At 35.3% G+C, this 20,574-nt stretch overlaps 2 protein-coding genes across 3 annotated transcripts in view; one reads left to right on the top strand and one right to left on the bottom strand.

The window, feature by feature from the left end:
- Nucleotides 1-5,888, bottom strand: part of LOC116295716 (serine protease hepsin) — a 14,004-nt gene extending 8,116 nt beyond the window's left edge. The window contains exons 1-3 of one of the 2 annotated variants that reach the window (XM_031703623.2): nt 5,543-5,888; nt 5,406-5,439; nt 731-850 (exon numbers count right to left, since the gene is read on the bottom strand). In XM_031703623.2, coding sequence (XP_031559483.1) covers nt 731-850; nt 5,406-5,439; nt 5,543-5,572 — 184 coding nt within the window. In that variant the 5' untranslated portion in view covers nt 5,573-5,888. The remainder of the gene's footprint in view (nt 1-730; nt 851-5,405; nt 5,440-5,542) is intronic. The other variant, XM_031703624.2, reaches the window with a different exon arrangement.
- A 4,766-nt stretch (nt 5,889-10,654) lies between these two features.
- Nucleotides 10,655-18,788, top strand: LOC116295707 (GDP-D-glucose phosphorylase 1). Its single transcript, XM_031703613.2, has 10 exons — nt 10,655-10,690; nt 11,268-11,432; nt 11,714-11,938; nt 12,631-12,756; nt 13,028-13,086; nt 13,426-13,528; nt 15,464-15,567; nt 16,659-16,807; nt 17,480-17,545; nt 17,919-18,788. The coding sequence occupies exons 1-10, from the start codon at nt 10,664-10,666 to the stop codon at nt 18,029-18,031; spliced, it is 1,137 nt and encodes a 378-aa protein (XP_031559473.2). The 5' UTR covers nt 10,655-10,663; the 3' UTR covers nt 18,032-18,788.
- The last annotated feature ends 1,786 nt before the right edge of the window (nt 18,789-20,574 follow it).

The raw sequence follows: 20,574 nt of genomic DNA, 5'->3' as shown, positions 1-20,574 counted from the left end.
TATATTATAATTCATTCATTTGCGCCATCCATGCAGTCGGTTTAGAATGCCAAACGCGTATTAAAAGCAGTGGATGATGCCACGGGTCGCCGGTCACAGCATGGATCTAATTAACGTACTTCCCATGTGCCATTTCGGTCTCAGCTTCTATGTTCTATGTTTCTGAACCCGACAACGATTCTTCAATTGAGTGTGTATACCGAATTTAAATATGGCGACCAATTTGAACAACTATTGTTCTGCACTGACTAGCGGCATGACTTGCCTCTCATACATGTGAAAACGCTCTTATATTTCCACGTAAACGCGAGGCTAGTCAGTGCAGAACAATGGTTATTCAAATTGGTCGCCATATTTAGATTCGGTGTATAATAATCTCCTTCGCTTGGAAAATGCGTGCATGACATCACCTAACTTTTGCTTTTGGCCCTACAATGATATAATTTATACACACCAAATGCTACTTTTAGGGTCAAAGCACTGAGGTAAAATACTTTTAAATCCTTTGACTGTAGCCTCAGAGACCCGGTCTAGCATGGTTTGTACGTTAATGCAAGTGATAGTCTGCACCACTGTTTGTTTTAAAAAACATTCAAATATCCGAAACAATTACTAAATAGCCAAAATTTAAACATGATGTACTGGAAAAAATCCCTAGAAAACAATTTTCGCGTTTCAGCAAAAAGCAGCAGCATTTTTTTCAAATAAAATTTTAAACATTTTTACTTACCACAGGAACTCCAACAACCAGATTTACAACAAATTTGTTTGCCTGGTTCACAGTCTGAATCAAACATACATCCTATCATACATTTTCCTTCGGGTGGGTGAAACTTGACGGGGCATTTTGCTGTAAAGATTGAGTTGAGAAAGATTTAGATTTTCTGGTTTTCCTTAGCTTATTTCCATTTATTTTTTAAGAAATTTAAGGCAACTTTCTTTATTTGATTATTCAGTGTCGTATTTTAATTCTTTCCCACCAGGCAACCTTCATCTTACGTCAGCAACATCCATCTTTTATCAGATGAGATGAGAATAGGAAAATCTCATAACACTCAACAATATTCCCAAACAAAATTAGATGTCAAATGATCATAATGAAGATATTTCATTATCTTCATCATTATGATTGTCATTTAATTGCGTTATTATAATGCAATGGCAGCAAACAAATTAAGAAGAAGAAAAATTGCTTTGAACTGTTCTAGTAGGAATTTGTTTTTTTCCAATGATTGATTCATTATTAATATTTTTAATTACTTTGTTATGAAAGAAACAGAAATGATGTCATGCTACGTTATGTCATGGAATAAACACTAGGAAACAGTACCAAATTAAAGAAATTTGACTAACAATGCTATTAAGTTTCGATATGAACTTCTTTGATTCCCAAGGCCACCCAGAAAATGATAAAGCCATGGGCTATGTTTTAAACGAGAAAAAACTTAATCGCTTTATATATTCTTTAATTTTGGCAGATAGATTTCGCGCACAAGGAGCTATACTGAGCTCGTCAAAATATCTATAGTAATAAAGAAAGTGATTATCAGACTCATACATTTTTTTCCTGAAAATTTTAACATACAATCTATTCTTCAATGTATGTGCTGCATACTTTCATAACACCTATAGAGCTACTAGTAATACTATAGATTCCAACACCGTTCAGGGATGCTTTTAATGGGACACCTAACGTTTGGTAAAAAGTTAAAGAAGAAAGCCTTTGATAAGGAATGGAAAGTGTTGTGTGTGTGTGTGTGTGTGTGTGTGTGTGTTTTCAGTGCTTGTTTTTAATTTGTGCGAGAAAGATTAACTGTGATTAACGAGCTGTCAGCAAAAACTTGCATAGCGACGTTCCATTATCACTGATATTTGTTTTCTTTCTCAGTAGACAAAAGTTGGTTTCCATAGTGCTTTAATTCATGTAATGGAAATTCTCTTAGGAAATGCAGAATTTTTGTACATGAGGATATACCTAATAAGTTATTCACTACACTGGTTCATGCCGTAGTTTTGGTTCGTAAATTTTATTAATAATTTTTTTGGGGGGGAGGGGGGTATCTTTGTAAGGCTTTTATGAGATATTTGCAGAGTTCTGAGAGATGCTCGCTTCTTGACAGTTGTGAGAGGTTTCTACTAGCACGACTAACGCAAGTGAACCTTGCGGTTAAATGCTTGTAGAAGTTGCTTAAGCCTTTCAGTGGCGGATCCAGGGGGTCGAAGGGGTCCACGGAGCCCCCCTTGAAGGTTTGATCTTTTAGGTAATAGAAATATGTCTTGTGTGGGATTTGCTTGAAAGTATCCACAAAGATAATGTTGAACACGAAATGATAGATATTTGCTGTTATAATTTACCTTTAAGTTCCGTTACTAGATAGTAAATTAGGTGATTTGAGCCAATTTTTTTGTCAAACATCGACTAAACAAAAGAGAATTATACACAGTTTAAGAAACGGAACCCCCCTTTGAAAAATCCTAGATCCGCCACTGCCTTTAGGCAGTTTTGCTTAACTGCTCTTAAATATTCTCTATATCTTTTTCATTACGTTAATGCCCCGATATGGTCATATCTCTATAACAGGAAGTGCGCCAATATTTTTGAACAGCAGAGCATGGAAAGTTGTAAATGTCACGATTTTCATACTCGTATCGCATCGTTACAGTATATATCACGTCTTTGCAATTTGTAGGCATTTCTTACATAAATTACTCCTTCCATTACTCCTAAGTAGTATAGCGTAGTACTCGTATATGAAGGCTATTCATCGACTAAAGACGAGTATTTAAGCAGGAAGTAATTCACATCAGCCGAAAAGGCATGATAAATGGCTTATTCAAGATACTAGTCAATGACTACTAGAAGTTCATTGTCTTGCTTTTAATAGGCCACTCGCGCTGGATTTTTACACACTTGCGCACTTCAAACTGAGCCCTTAGCACACATGCATCGAGCTAGACCACATGTTCAATTAGAGATAATAAAAGTGGACGAGTACATTTATTGATATTGGTTGAGCTTTGCTTTTACCACATATAGAGCTTTGACGTTTTTCTTTTTAATCTTGGATACCAAAGCCCACAGCTTTACGGGTATCAAAGATAATAGCATTCAACATTTACGACAGGAAGTATTATGAGAGAAGTTGAAATTTTTCATTGAAATTCATGCACGTATATAATGGCAACATTGTAGTGCATCGAACACCAGGCTGTGTTATAATAAATACAATATACCAGAAGGTACCGTGTTAACAAGCACGGCTTGTCTAGACAGTATGTTGATGGCTAAGATGCGCGTAGTTTCGGAAAATTACATGTAAAGTGTGGTTGGTATAAAAGGTGCGCTGGAGCAAAACTCTTAAGTCTCAATCAGAGCATTTCTCTCACTTTTTAAATAGTACTATTCATTTCAATTTTCATTTTTACAGCAAAACCTAATTATTTTTACTCTAGGCATTTTAATCGATTTTTTAAAAGTTTCTGAAAAAATTAAATAAATTCAGTGATTCTGAAGCCTGAATCATCTTCTAACGTTTCACGTGTTAAAGTGTATTGCAGATGCAGAGAAGCGAAACGAAGTCCAAATGCATCTTAATGCTTTATTTCTCACGCTTTTGTCACCTGCAGTACTATCACCCATATAAGATGGCCATTAAGGCTATAATCTTCTTAAGCACTGATTGTACTCTTAATTAATGGAGCGGTAATATTGATGTCTTTGTTGCTAATTATTGAGCTCAGTGGACCCCTCTTTCGCCGATTGTCCATGACAAGTCCCTAGCAAAAAGTTCTCAATCAAAGCCAGCGCTTTTTGACACTGTGATTTTTCCCCCTTCAAAAAACATTTGACATTTTTTTCCCTAGAAGCTAATTAGACAAACGAGGGAAAGCTTAAGTTTTAAGAAGAAGAAAATTTAAGTTTTCTTTGAAAACGTAATGAAATGGCAGAACCAAAAGCAAACTAATTGAAAATGTAGTCGATCATATCTAGCCGGCATTGAGTGGCTGTTTTACACATCGATAGTTCTAGGAATATTTAGTATTATTGTATCTTTAAATAGACTGTCAAGGCTTGGAACCTTTTTCCTTTCTATTATTTTCCTTTTTTTTTTTTTTTTTTTTTTTTCTTTCATTTTTTTCTCAAAAATCTATATCAATAAATTTCAAGTTCGACGTACTTGGCATAAAGATCCAATCTTCAATGCCAATTTTCCTTGTTCAAACAGATACGTGATGGCAATGACAACCATCGGGCCAGCTTCATCTAAAGACATAACATAAAAAAAATCTCGATAGGAGCAGATACGAAGCCAATTATGAATACAATGTTTAATTCAAACGAAATAGTAGCTAAGCAACTTGCTTTGATAAAGTACTGGATGCATGTATACTTTAGAAGGAGATCGTTACTATGGGCCAATTTTCACAAGTACGTTGCGCCGACAAACCCTGCAATGTCAAGGTTCTCTGAATCATTAAAAAGACACACGTCTAATATCTCAAAGAATCCGTAAGCTGTATAATAAGGAGCGCTACATTGCTTGCCATACAATATTACTTTTTCTTAAATCCTAAATTAAACAAGATCATTTTCGTTTATGAATATTTTTGGTGGGAAAAAGTTGATTACTCTTGATTAATCATTAGCTGAGAGTTAAAAAAAAGGATTTTTCCATCGCATCTTGCTGCTTAAACATCTTTTATCCCTCAATAAATCAATAAAGATAACTCGGGAATTGTGTCAGGTTAATGATTTCTCGAAAATAATATGTGCAATTTTTCACGGTTATCAAAATTCTAATATATCTTAAAATTGGTAAGACGATCCGATGGAACCAAACGGATTAAACCAGAGGAATACGTTCTAGGGTAAAGCTGAAGTACCTTGCGCAATCTTTTAATAAAGTATTTCGATATTGGAGATCGCGTGTGTTTAGAGTCCAAAAAATAAAGAAGATATGATTTAGTGCAATGACAGGACTCTTCTTAAATATCGTGTTATTAATTGCATTCTCAGTCACACTCAATAGTCGAGAAATACGAATTGCATTGGTTTTCTTTAAGAGATATTCAAGATGTGATTACGCGGGGAAAAAATCGTGAATATAGCTAGTCTCTGGTTGTTCATTAGTGATTGGTACCAGTTGACCACCGCATACAAACTAATAAGCACTTAATTTTTGTACAATCTTCAAAAAAAAAAGGGACGATAAACTAATGCAAGCAAACTCCCCCGCTTAAAGTATATATACAATAGAGAGAGCGGGATAGGGTTAATCAAAAACGTAGGCAGTACTTTAGAAGTATGAGAGAATCGGTTTGGAGGCTGAATTAGAGGTCATCGGGGCGAAATGACTGCGAAATGACTCATGTTACGCTAAATGAATAAGAAACACTCAACTTACCAGCTGACGGTCTTGTGAGAACGTAGATCAGAAACTGTGCAAAACAGACAAAAATAAAAATAAGACTTTACGCTATTATTTTTCGCTGACAAATTCTGAGAAGTGCATGGCGTATTTGTATTAACCCGCAGCCTTACCTGTAGAGCTAAAGCCAGAGAGAGTTGCATCTTTCTCCAAACAAAATATTCTATGGCTGATTGAATCTGTTCTTAAGCGAAGATGTCGCAGTTGAAGTCAGTAGCGTTAAATGGATATCCACTGAGAGTTACGACTTTTCTCAGCGCCATAGTCATTTGCAGTCCATCAAATAAGCTTTCAAGGTAGAAATTGCCAGGGCTGTATAACTTTCAATTATAAATAGCTTTTAACCGGCGTCAAATCGACCAATAGAATGCCGTGTTTCCGAACAAAAACAGGTGTACGACAAATACCGCTTATTAATACGAAGGCAAAGTTGCTAATTTTTACGTCGTAAATATTAATAACGAGTAAGGTTAACTGAACTCTCCTAGGAACAAATGTCACTTGTGAGGTCTTTCTTATGTTGTATTTACGGCCACTTATATTGACCATTTTGAGCGTGGACCAATATCGCTTTAGGGTGACTTAATATGACATCGTTAGCCGGCGTGCTTAAGTTTATATCTTGCCGTGCTACTGTAGCTAAAGTGAACAAGACTGAAAAAGCAAGCGCCAATGGCAAAATTAATTGATGTATCCCTTTATCACTGCAAAACTTAATGCTGGTTGAGGTTCTTGCTCAAATATTTCTAAGTCCTTTTATAGAATGTTATGTAACAGTTTTAGGTCTCTACTTGAAGCTTGAACGACTGCATTATTTGACATATTCCGTTCAAAGGCAGCAACTCGAACTAGCAATTACTAAGTCCTTTAGCAATACGTGCAATAAATGCAATAGTGCTAGTTGTATAGAATGTAACTGTAGAATGAGAGTTATTGAATCCAACATTTGGGATCTAAAAGATGGCAATTCTCCAATTCAAAATCCCTCTTAAATTGACCACAACTTTGACACCAATTATTTATTAAATAGTGGCAAATAAAGTTTCCTACATCTACCACAATCATAAACCTCTAAATTTGCGAAATGTAAAATGATACATTCCGGGAGAATTATTGAATGGATTAAGGAGATTTCTGGTGGTTCATTCAGTTCTGCCTGGCATTAAACCATCAAACCATCGCCGGCCGGCGTACACAGACGTTTTCAATTCCATCCATTTTTCAAGGTGTAAACGAATAGGACGAAAAATGTAACAAACCCAGGCATTTTTATTTAAATGAAATAATTATTTCAAATATCATTGTTGCATTTATATATTTGCATCGGTAGAAAAAAAAGGTCTTAAAATTCAAAATAGGCCTTAAAATTATTTCTTACAGAGTTCATGTAATCGGTTTAAAGATTCAAATAGTTTAAACTGAATCGGTATCAGTCATCATGTCTACTTTTTTCAATTGATTCCTATATTAGTCCCAGTAGTCCACATAAAGATAGAACTATGGTTTTATTGGTCTGGTAGATTTAAAAATTTGGAAAACCAATTTTAAAAAACACACTTTTTTCTTGGAACGTGGTTTTTTGATGACGTATCATGTATGTGTATATATATATATCTACTACTGAAGCATGTAGATAGACATTGGACTGAAGCATTGATACTAATTCATTAATTATTAACTATATAATCATTAATGAGAATTGCATCATTACCGGCTTTCGTACTACAGTCAGTGATAAACACGAACGTGCTATTATGCATGAAAATATCTTGTCTGATGAGAAAGACTTGTCGTCTTCTCTTTGACAAATATTCAGTTTAGTGTCATTAAAGAAAGTATACTATGAAAACCAGTAAACCGATTACGGCCTTGAGCAAATGGTGCATAGAGACTGACACAAACTTCGAACGAAAACGCAACATTTTAAAAATGAAGGGCACTCTTAGTCCGCCCTTTTGCTGTAGGCGTTAAGACTCTCTCGGCCACTTCTTTCTCCGTAACTAAAACAACAGGTTTTTATTTATTCTTTCAACCTTGGTTTTGAATATTCACTTTAAATGCTTAGAAAAAAGACTTTTTCTGTTTAAATTAAGTCTTCTTTCGCCGTCGTAAGTCTTGGGACTTTTCCATATTGCTCGTGATCACGTGCCTGTTTTTCTAAGTCACTCTTTCCAATTGTCCTATGAATTTTAAAGCAAACTATCGCTTGCTGTGATTGATCGCTATTTCTCTTATTAGCACAGTTTTTTATTCTCAACAGCATTAATACAATAGAGGGTTCAGTTATTTTTTTCTGATTTCAATTTATTCATAGTGCGTTGTTGCCGCAAAGGAGGAACCCCGCCGAGTCTAGATCTTCTACCGTACTTGTTCGTATAATTTCACCTTGGGAGGTTTATCCACAGACCCGTATTTGGCGCCACCTATCTATACTACTCATCCATTCAAAATGGATTTCGAAAAGTGGTAATCCTAGATTTCATAAGACTCAAAGCAAAACAACGTCGAAGTGACTAAGACCGTAATTTTTTTTACGTCAGTATATCTAAGCTGGAATCGGACGTGATAAGATTACAGTATATAATATCACTTGAAAAATACAATGAAAGAATCACAGGAATAAAAATTCATTATTCATATGCCTCGAGTCAAACTAGCTGGGGTTTTTCCAGAAAACAAAAAAAGATATAATGGTTATCAAAATTAATGCTGTTAAAATGCAAACTGTACGTGCTCAACGTGGAATTATTTTGTTTCTTATAAGCAGGTGTTTATGTAACTAAGTTAACCACAATTCTGATTTTTACCATCAAATTATGGAAACCAATAACAAAAATTGAACTGTGACGCTTGGCAGGGGAGGGAGGTAACCGATATCTGTAATTCTAACTAAGTAAATGTACATGTCAGTAAAATCTGGGATCTCTCTTCCCTATGTACACATGTAATTTAGTTATTAAAACGTTAAGCATTAAATAAACATTAAAGCAAACTATGAGTCAGTGGCAGTAAAAATTAATATTGAAAAACTAATTTTCAAATGTAATTTGCATGCAAAATATTAATCGAATATTTAGTGGGCAACGTTAATGATATTAATTTCACGTTATTAGTATTATGAAACTGCCACACCTGAGCTTGGCGCCAGGGTTTTTTAATATCACTGATTCTTTCCTGGCTCAAAATACAAAAAAGAGAATCACTATATTTTTTTACTGAAAACAGGTAAATAACAAATATATGTTTAGTCATGTATCAAAATAGAATAGGTGTTATATGGGAAAAAAGGTGTCAGAGAAAGTCGTTTTATCTTTGTATCTGGTTATGAGGATAGTGATGGTTTATGGAAACTAAACATATATGCATTATAGCTTATTTTGGAAATTTAAGAATAAACTGATCTTATTTGACAAAACTCTACAGCGTCTCTGTTTATTTCCTGTTATTCGGAAATAGGATTCTTTGAGGGGTCGAACCCATTTCTATACATTTCAATCAGTTTTCAAAAATGTGAACCTACAAAACTCGAAGCCTAATTGAAGTGTGATGCCTTGTTGTCGAAGTGAAAAATATGACCTTCACACGATTATCGAAATTTCAGTTGCACTACCACGGGTTTAATTATGGCCTGTAGGGACACAATTCAGGAAAAAGTTAATATAGAAACTGAATTAATACGCATGGTTTCAGGATTACATCAATTGCTAGTCAGTTCGGCAAATATCACTGAAGAAGCCATTCACTTTGAATACATACATAATAAATATATAGATATTATTTTTTTAATTAGATACTTAGAGATACAAGGACCGCTGCCAGGGGTGATGAGTGGGTAGAGGCTTTCTGACTCTGCTCAGTTGTGAGATAGTGGATATGAGTGGATATGGTAGTTAGGCCTTGCCCATGCCCCAAAGGAAGAGAACTAAGAAGATATTCAGTTGGTTAGCACAGTCAAGCTTTATTTCTAGCTTTTATTACCATATATTCGAAATCCATGGAAAACTTTAAATCGTAAAAAAGCTGTAATATGAATAATGATCACTTTTAAATAAGAGAAAAAGCTTGAAATAAGAGATGAATTTTAATAGATAATTCACGTAAGAAGTTGTTGGCAAAGAAACACTGAGTCAGATTTTTTTAAATTTTGCACCCGGCTTCCTTACTCTTTGTAGTTGTAGCTGAAAACTGATAGCTGAAGTGAAAGAAATTTGCGGACATAACTTACTTAAACGGATTTTTTAAATTCAATTTTTTTTGTCTATAAGCTAAGCTTCTGATATAACCAAACAATGAAAAAACGACAGCAAGCTGAACGTACTAAATATGAAGAGAACATGAAAAACCTTACAAATTCTTCCAAAAAAAGATTTTATATATAAAAACTTACCATGTACCAATAAGTTTGATTAATTATGAAGAAATTCGGTAAGAGAACGCCGGATAACGTTATAAAAATGCAATAATTATACTCACCAAAGTTTTCTGTCTTTCTAAACCAGAGGTCCGGTAAACATGACAAAATCGCCACAGAATAACTGCAAAAACGCCTCTCAGAAGAAAAAAATTGGCGGGAAGGTAACGCGCGCGCGCTTAAAAGCGCGGGAAAAGCAATATTATATGGTGGGCTTCCTGTGCTTCCTCACGTTGGATGGTTTGAATAGAGAACAGGCTACCTAGACTATATATCCTTTAGCCCATGAAAGACAATGATATTTGCTTTAATATCAACTTCCAGTGGATCCATAAAGGTTTGTAAATATTTATTAAGCTTTTTTTGAAAAAAAAAGTTTAAAATTTGTGAAAATGTCACTGTCTTTTAAGTGACCTGGGCAGCCTGTGAATGAGAGTTTTTTGTTGAAGTCTCTTAGTCGATTCAAGAGGTTTTCTCCTGAAAAAAGTTAAGCCTTTGATCTACATCTGTGAGTTTTGTGTCCTCAATCAGCTTTATATTGTGTCCTCAATTAGCTTTATAGCTAAATATTTTGACACGGTAATAAAGTTTATTATTATTATTAGTTATCCATGGCTGAACTTTTGTTATTTATCTCAGTTTTTTTTGTAATGTATTGTTATTTTGGTGACGAACTCATTAAACTATTAAACTAGAAGTTTTTTCCGAACCTTAAACAACTGAAGGTTTTCAGTTGAAAACTTTATCTCAAACAGGTCCATTGTTCATTCATCCCAGGGAGCCCTTCGATTTCCCATAATTCATTGGCCGCTCGAAAAACAAGATGGCGGATGAATGTTGTGTGTTGGAGGTAATATTTTTTACTATATTTTATTCTTTTGTTTTATGCTTACGGCTTAGTGGATTCTCTAACAGAGAAATAAACTTTGAGTTTCTTTTATGCTTGAGCCAGATGGAATGCTTTAAAAAAGGAACATATAAGAAAACGCGCGACTTATCAAACTTTACATGCTAGAAAGGACATTCAATATAGTCACTAGCTTATCAAACCCGTGACCTTCCGGTTACCTGTCGGATGCTCGAAAAGAAAAAAAGAGTTTTGCAAGATTTCGCAAAAAAAAAAAATGTCCATGAGGAAGGCAGTGTATTCGATTCTCATATATTTACCATCAGGAAGGTGGGATTTAAAAAATAATAATTGCTTATTTTGTTGAGGGGTTATATTATCCCTCCGACACCAAAATAACCAACCCCTCCCCCCTCTTGGTTTTCATAATCTTGATTTGAATAAATTTTTTCAACAATATTGACTTGGATAAAGTACAGCAGACATTGACACAGCATTGACATTTACGTTGACATGATAGTGCTGGAGCCTCACTAGTATATGAAATTAAATTGAATAAGCTTATAACCTTTTTCAACAGGGTGGCTGTAAAAGTAAAAATGGATTGGATGTTACAAATAACGGAATTATTGCACCAGAAAATTTATCCAAAACACCCAAATTTACTTATTACCAAACAAATCTTACAACATTTTGTCAACCATGGCCAGAATCAAACACCACAAAGTCACAGCAATTCACAGAGGTACTTTATAATATATAATTTTAATTAGAATTGTTTGTTGAGTTGATTGTTGTGAGTTGTAAAAAGAATAGAAATTAGACACTCCTTTCATGCTTTCATTACTTCCTGTATGCTGATATCTGTTCTTTGTTATAGCATTATATTGTACAGTAAAATGTTTTTTTAATAAAAAGACGAATACTAGAAGATTACAACGTTTCAACATTATCATTATCAAGTAAAGTGATGGAAGAATAATCAAAGTCCAAGCTAAACTGTTTTTGTTTTGCCATTATTTGCAGTTTGATAACATGTTAAGAACATCTTGGTCTAATGCAATGTCATTGGGATGCTTCAAATATAACCTGGACAGCATGAAAACAAAAGTTGTGCCAGGAAGTTATAAGCTTGTTGCACAGTTAAATGAGAAGCGCTTTGTTCAGAGACGAAAACCTCAAAAAATGTCAAGTGTTTCACAGCCATTTGATGCCTCTAAGTTCAATTTTACTAAAATTGCAAATAAAGAGGTACATTACTCTACATAATATAGATATAATAATGTAATTTGATAATTCCAATTTGATCTGGTGTTGTAAAGCTTAAATATGAACCTCTGGCGCTGAAGACTAAGCAATCCCTGCATGTTTGACTTAAAATCATGGGGGGGGGGGGGGTACTCCCATATATGGACTATACGGGGATGATCTGCTGAACAAGGGTATGGTTTTTCGACTTCTTGTCATAAACAGGGTATGCAATTTCACTCAAGTTCCAAGTTCTTCCTGAGTTTCCTGTCATATTCAGGGTTTCTACTTTCCTATTGACCAAAACTGGTTATTATGGTCGTAAAAAAACGATACGCGAGATGACATGATAATTGAAACAGGAACTTAGTGCAATTAATTATATCTTTTGTCATGAACAGGGTCTACAAATTTGAGTTTTTTTGTCATAAACAGGGTACCCCTTTCAGAATCCCAGCGGAACACCCCTACCCAAATTCTGGCGGAGTACCCCACCCGGGCTTAAAATAAATTAGATTTACTTTTTTGCCCATACACATGACAAAGTATCTCAAAGTCTGACAAGACACTGTCATAACATGACCATTTTTTAAAGAAAGACTATTTATTTAACTTTTGTTTTTCTCAAATCAGGGACTATTTTGTTGTAAGAAATAATTATGTTTAAATATATTTTGATCGGTATGTGTTCTTAGATATTATTCGAAATGTGTGCACTGCACCGACCGTCCTCAGATACGAATATTATGGTAATAAATGTCAGTCCTTTAGAGTTTGGCAACTCTCTCCTGGTGCCCACTATTAACTCAAGATTACCACAGGTAAATAATTGTGCAATACAAAGGAATTGTCCAAAAGTAAATCTTGTCAGCGTCTAGTAATAATTTTAGAAACATACCTGTCCATCACTCCACCATTCCTCTCCCATCAATATGTCTAACAATCCCCTTCTCCACCCCACCCCACCTCTCTCCCTTCACTACTATCACAGATCTTCAATTTATAATATCATGTTCAACCACTTATCCAATTACTCTTTGTTATTCTTTTGGATAGTGAATCTATTTATTGTGTTTCCTTTTACTTAACCAGATCCTAACAGTAGATTCCATTGAACTAGCATTTGAAACATCATTACTGTCTTCACACAGGTAAAGGGAAAAAATATATCTAAATAGAAACAATACACTCTGTAGACAATGTTTCGTATGTATTGAGATAAAAAGATAAGATCTAATCACTCAGTAGCCAGCATGCTTGCTAATCATCCTTTTATTATCTACCCATTCATTCATTCATTCATTCATTCATTCATTCATTCATTCATTCAAATTATCTTACAACATATTTTCTACATTTATATTTTATCGTACACTATATAAGTTAATACATAAATAAATACTGCCAACCAAAACTTTAGCTACATTGTATCAGATTAGTATAATTATGGGATGAAATGTTAATTTTTCTATTTTTTTATATTTTATCAGAGGCTTTCACACTGGTTTCAATAGCTTGTGTGCCTTTGCTTCTGTCAATCATCTTCATTTTCATGTCTGGTATTTGGACTATCCTACACCTTTGGAAAGCATTGTAAGTAATCTGACATAGAAGTCACTTCCGGTAAATATCTGGGTCTTGACTAGGGGACAATTGACATTTGGAAGCTTAGAGGATGACCGAGGTTTTATGTGTATCTTGATTTCTGGTTTAATGCAGTAGAAATAGTAAGGTACAACATTTTGAGGACTTATTTTCACATCTTTTGATTTAACAGTCACTAGCTGCATATTAATTGACCTCCAGTCAATGTCAAAAAGTCAGTCACGTGATTGATAGTAAGCAATTTCAAAATACGATGTTCCTTATTTTCATCTAAAATTGTACAAGTTTTGCGCTTTGATTTCTTGCAAATCCGCATCACCTTTTAGGGAAAAATTAAAATCGACTTTGTAAATCAAACAGCCAATGTCATGAATATTGTCCAACGAAAAAGACATTTAACCACGAGAAATGTCACGTGATACCAAATACACCCGCTCTAAATACTCGTTACCAGCACTCATTGTATACTTAGAGTTCATACTTATTATTCTTTGTTCATTTAATCGTTATAAAGTTTAAAACCATGATCTATATTGCTCAAAACGAATAAACAGATTATCACTTAACATTCGTTGTAGTGTCTCTATTTTAGCTGGACAACGATAATGATTATTGACTGTATTTAGGAATTAAATGTCACGTTCATGCACTAGCATACACTTGTTTATCACGTTTATCACGGTTAGCTATCTAGATGCACAATCGTTTCTATCTTTTCTAGATTTATTTATCAGGTAACTAAGCAACTATAATATACTATAACTGAGATACTTGATGAAAAATATCAAAATCATTATAAATATCAAAATCAATGGCGGGTTATATCACGCACTTGTTTTTCACGTCATGAAAATCTTCGTTATTTCCCATGCAATGGTGGTTGAACTTGAAATGATAACAATCTTTATTGAGGGAAGCTCTTTCACAAAAGCGAGTTTCAAAGATGCCCTAATATAATAAAACTGAATATATAAAGTATTAAATAAATATGAAAATAGGTTAAAAAGTTAAAAAAGAAGAAGTAATATAAAATAAGTATACATAAATATATGAATAATTAAAATAGTTATTATTATAGCTATGTAGATGAATATCTAACAAATATGTTGTAAACTCTATTATATGTTTATGTAATCTAACCAAAGTAATTTTCTAAATTCTTTTAAATTTGGGGCATTTCTTACAGAATTATCTAGATTGTTCCATTCATTCGCCGCATGACACTTGACATTGTTTACGTTCATTTTTTGTTCGTTACGTTGCTATTTGTCTGTATTCCAATACCACACCAACCATACACACTAACCACTGCCGACAAACCAAACAAAATACTTCAACCAAGTGCCAAAATACGAGTAATAGTTGACCTTGACGTTGAAGGTATTTACGTTTTTGTACTTTACATAAATCTCTCACTGAGATGTTTTATTTGTTTTCCAGTAAGATTAAAACTAATATTTATATTGGGTGACCTTGACCTTGTTTGTCACAAAATGTTATGTTTTTTGGTTGCTACGATAATTACATCAGTGTAAGAGGTCGTTTGGACGCAATTTAATAACACTATTTTTTAATGCGTGTTTTCTTTCTTCTATCCATTAAAAAAATGGATAATTACACTTTCTATCCTAGGCTTCAGAGGTTTTTTAGTTCGCTTCATCGCCGGAGCTAGAATATTTAAATAACTTCTGGACCCCAGGGTTCTAAAAATTCCTCTCCCCGTTTCGTTTTTGTTTGTTTGTTTTGTTTGTTTTGTTTTGTTTTTATTTTGTTGTTGTTTTTTTTTTGTTGTTGTTGTTTTTTTGTTGTTGTTGTTGTTTATTTTTCTTGTTCTTTTTCTTCTTTTTTATTATTATTTTCTTTTAATCGGTTAGTTTATTTCGATTTGACTTTATCTTTGTTAATTCTTATTCTTTACTCCAGACCCTGAAGGCAATTTCTAATGACGTATACGAAGTAACCAACTACCCAACAAGGCTGTTCGTGTTCTTGTTACAAGATCCTTCAGAAATACCACGCCTCTCAAGGTGAATCTCTCAAGCAAATCCGAAGCAAAGAAAATATATCAGTTTTATCGAGCCATGAAAAAAAACTTTTGAGCTGATCTAAATCATAACACGGCTAAGTTACAGCGGGTCGAATTGGAAATTGTATTGGTTGTTCTAAACCCAATAAACTATATAGAGCAGTTTTAGTAGTCGATGTCGTGCCGTCACTGTGATGTTTTCTAGAATTTAATTAGGTAATTTTTCTCGCCCAATGTGATTGGTCAGGCAGTTCCGTGACCTTGGCGTGTCTGTGTCCGCACCGTGAAGAGTAAATTAGTCTCGCGCAATGTGATTGGGCTGGTATATGCCTCGCCGCTTTTCACAGTCATACGAAAACTGCTCTATGGGCTTTGAATAGATAGCCATAAGGAGGAGTACCTTCATCCGTATGCTTCTATCTAGCTCTTCTCTCTACCGTATCAAGGGTGGGGTAGCGGTATTGCATTCTCTTCTCTGAGGTCTCGGGTTCCTTTAAAACCATTACAAAACACTAGATTGCAATCCGATCTGTGTGTTAGCTGTGTCCTGACTTAGATCAGTCCAGAGGTTGTTCAGGGTTCGATCTGTGTGTTAGCTGTGTCCTGACTTAGATCAGTCCAGAGATTGTTCAGGGTTCGATCTGTGTGTTAGCCATGCCCTGACTTAGATCAGCCCAAAGGTTGTTTCAGGGTTCCATCTGTGAGTTAGCCGTGCCCTGACTTTGATCAGCCCAGAGGTTGCTTCAGGGTATCGATAAAATTTGTTTTCTTCGTCTTTTATCATAAAAAAAGTTTTCTGTGTCGGGATCCCTTTCTTCGTTCTCAGTCTCTCTCTCTCTCTGGTCACATTTATATAGACCCCTTGCACTGAGTCCCGAGAGGAATTGTTCTGGGGGACAATACAATGAATTCTTTTTGCATAAGAAAAGACGGCCTATTGTTTTGACCCCCAGAATTAACACAATCTAGGAAATCACTGCCAGGGATCTATATATATACCACAGGAAGCCCTGAAGAGAGAGACTACTGCAGAGAAGGCTAGAGGTGTGGCTCATCTACTAACTTATAGTGACTATCATCATTGTTTTCCAGAAAAATCCATAAAATTACATCTCATTTTGTGGATAATGAGGTGGCCCATAACTTGCTGATTTTACGAGGAACTGATGACGTAATAATGGATGGATCTTCGCAACGCACTAGTGTACGGGTCTTTCTCTGGCCTCGACAACCCGTTGTTGGTAAGTTAAGAAGATTGATAGGAATTATTGACCGAGCGCGTGTTTCAAATATCCGGTGGATATTGGACGAGTTCTCCTTTTGATTTTTTTATGGTCGAAGCAGAAGACGAACAAAAGACGAGGTTTAAAAATAACAAGAGCAATAGAGTTTTCAGTGTTGCTTTCTTACGAACTTCACAAAGCAGGTGCATGCGCGCGAATGGTATCGCCGCTGGGTTTCGTTCGCTATAGCATACTGAGTTCTCGACAAATCAGAGCGCGTAACGAGGTGACTATGTTCGGATAATTAAAACAATTTTAGCAGAATTTTAGACTTGAATATAAGAGAAAACACAAAATTCAGGATAAAACAAAAAAATATATATATTTAAGTGTTAAAAACGTTTTAGTATTACTTCCGTTCTGGCAAAGTGAATCAGAATCACTTATCGATCGACCAATCATGGCGCGCCAAACTCCTGATATTCCAAAACTATACTAATCAGTTTTGTTCCTCTGTCTTTGAGATTAGGATTGCCAAGCTGCATGCGACGTTGCATGCGACGTTGCATGCGACGTGGCAGAAGTAGATGTAATTTCTTCCCCAAAAACAGTCTTTTCCAAGCAACGTCGCAGACCGATGTCGCATTGTGTGTTCGCACGTTAATATGCTTGATTTTATCTTTGCTGCAGGAGCGAAGGATGAGAGTATGTTTAATATTGCTGTCTGTGAACTTGGTGGTCATCTACCAATCAGAAGTAAGAAAAAATTGAGATATTTTACTTGGAAAGCTTATTAAGAATTGACATCGCATCGGTAATAAAAAAGTTCGCCATGTTATGAGCTAAGATTCCACCTTATTATTTTCATTATATTGAGAGGATGTTATTTTTTTACTTCTTTTGTTCATTTTGACACAACGTGTTTTAAAGAGTTCGAGTCTCGTGTCCCTTTAGTATGTTGATATGTTTAAGTTTCATGGACCGAGTCCGTTAAGGGTGAAAAATGGGGTTTATAACCCCCCACCCCCCTTATATTTTTGCAGCAAAATTCGGTCAATGCCCATTCCCCTCCAATATTTTTGGCTGAATCCGCCCCGCCCCTGAATTTGTTTGATTTCTCGTGTTTCAGCCGCTGACCAGTATGACAGAATTACAGAACAAGACTTCTGTGAGCAGTTGAAGAGCGTTACCCTACAAAACGAAGAGTTTGAAAAACTCAAACATTTTGTTGCTCAGGCCTAAAAATCACATACAAAATCATATATCCCAAGATCACGGTAGGGCATGTGGAATCGTACAATGAAAATTTCGAATATATTTAAGTGGGAATGATGATGATGATGATAAGTTTATTTAAAATCGGTGTTTCAGGATTGTTTACGTCCCTAGCTAATAAAAATGCTAATATGCCGAGAATAAATAAAGAAAAATAAGAAAATAGAAAATTAAAGCCGGAATTTAATACTACGCTAAAACTACTAAATAATTATCTTTCTAAACGTTAAATTATGATTGATGAATCTTAGTTTAGCACGAAAGGTGGAAATCTCTCCAATTCGTGAATTGTTCAAACAGTTGCAACACTGTATGAAAGTGATATTTAATATTTTAAAATCGATACCAATTCACAAGCCTGTGAACGGTTTACAAATAAATTATTATACATTTTACCAACTATCTCGCTTCTCATTGGCCGAGAGCCCTCAGCCAATCTATGATATCGTGTGAACTCGACATTATAAATGTATTATCTGTAGGTTTCCCTTAATGTAGTGGTAGTGCGTGTGAGCGAAACGTGTCCCCAATAAGTGCGAAAGCGCTAGAACGACTAGACACTTGAATAAAAGTGATTTATTTATTTTTCTGTACAGATGATATCTTTATAAAATTCAATGATTTCCTTATATCATTACCTACGCAGCTGTTCTCTCAGTATCTGTCACGAGAACGGCTCCGTAGGAGGCTAGCCGGTTGGCTGATAAATTATTTGTAACTTAAAGAGTGTTCATATAGTCATCTTCGCCGTAAGGTTAGATTAAGCTAAAAATAGGTTCAAAAGCCATTTAAATACAGGTTACATGTTATACGATGAGGCTATTGGAAGGTCACGGTTATACAAATTTCCGGTAACGCTTGACTTTCGTAACCTGTTCCTGCCCAACATGAGTCGGGGTAAGTCATTTCCGGTCTTTTGATACTTAAGATCAAGTGGCGTCATTAAAGTGTCTTGCTGGAGCAGTGCACGCGATTTCTATTTTAATAACAGTATCTGTAATACCAGATAATCCTAATACTGATCCTTTTTGCCATATTACTAAAACAGATCATATTTTCAATTTTGCCTGAAGGAGTAAGCACCCCATAACACTATGTTTTCAATGCATACATGTCGGTGCACGTTTCCCCACTTGGTGGCAGTGTTAACCCTCCCTACTGCTTTTAGTGCTACTGGCTATAAGACATGTGGCTTGAAGATCGAAAAATCACTCGCAGTATGATCTTGCGCATCCCGCAAATAGCGCTAATGTGATAATAAAGTGCAGAACGGAATCTTTTACAAAACGCAAGTGCTGTCATGTTTTAAGATCGATTTTGGGAACTGAGCTTGAGCTATGTAATCCTCGATTGAAAAATGGATCGCTCAGTAACAACCGCACATACATTCATTGTGAGGACCGCTAACCTCCTCTTATTCCTGCTACTTGTGAACAAGAGCCATTGGCAAATCTGAAGGGAACCCCTTTTTGCGAAACTCTTGGCTGAAGTGGATTGGTGAGTAAGAACCTTGTAAAACCTGTAGAAATTTAGATAGTGACCTCTTTTTATTCCTGCTACTTGTAAACAAGTATGGGAAGAATGGTAATTGTTTAATCCGAAGGGAACCCATTTAGAAATATTCTTGGCTAAAGTGGATTGGTGAGTAACAACCTTGTAAAACTTGTATATATTGTAGGTAGTGATAACCTCACTTCAGAACAAGTAGAAAAGGAAGAGCTCCAGAAAAATCTGGAGGAAACCCCTTTTGAGATATTCTTGACTGAAGTGGATCGGTGAGTAACAACCTTGTAAAATATGTTGTAGGTAGTAACAAAATATTTTTATTCCTGCCACTTGCGACCAAGTATGGGAAGAATAGTATGCCTTTTAGGCAATGACGCCTTTATTCCATGCATTATTCGTGGACAATTGCAAAGAACATTTCACGAAGACAAAACTCGCTAAGGGACCATTGGCATACTTTACATGTTTTTAAAAGTATTGCCGCACGGACATAACAGATCCATAGCAGTTTAATGTGATACTGATAATCTTCATAATGGGATTAAATATTAATGCCAGGGGTATACTCGCTTTGTACAAGTTGTAGGGGTGATGGGTTATCGGTTTTGAAAAAGACCCCTAAAGGGAACGCATAAAGTAAAAGAGCTGTTGATGCCATGTTGATTTCAACCCCTAAAAAGGAAAACCCTGTTCTTTCGTAATAAACTGTTCAATAAAAACTTTTGAGTTAAACCCCTAAGAGGTTCAAATAGAAAATATTTTAAACCCTATGAGACCACCGATTACCCCTTCCACTTGGACAAAGGAAGTACCATTCCCCCCACCCCCCTTCAACCCCCCCTACCTCCCATTACGCCCAAATCCCTAACCCCTACAAGGCCTAAGTGTCAATGAGTCAATTTGGTTTAATTATAGAACATCATATTCCATTTCGGTTTCACAAGTGTATTATCCTTCATACACCTTGTGAAGTATCTTATCTCTCAGGAAGCCGATGTTGACAT

This window comes from Actinia tenebrosa, unplaced genomic scaffold (assembly GCF_029948245.1).
Source record: "Actinia tenebrosa isolate PJP-AT-01 unplaced genomic scaffold, QUT_ActTen_1.0 PGA_scaffold1__47_contigs__length_23844297, whole genome shotgun sequence".
Taxonomy (NCBI): domain Eukaryota; kingdom Metazoa; phylum Cnidaria; class Anthozoa; order Actiniaria; family Actiniidae; genus Actinia; species Actinia tenebrosa.
Note: the sequence above shows the minus strand (reverse complement) of the source record. Positions and strands in the feature narration are given on the sequence as shown.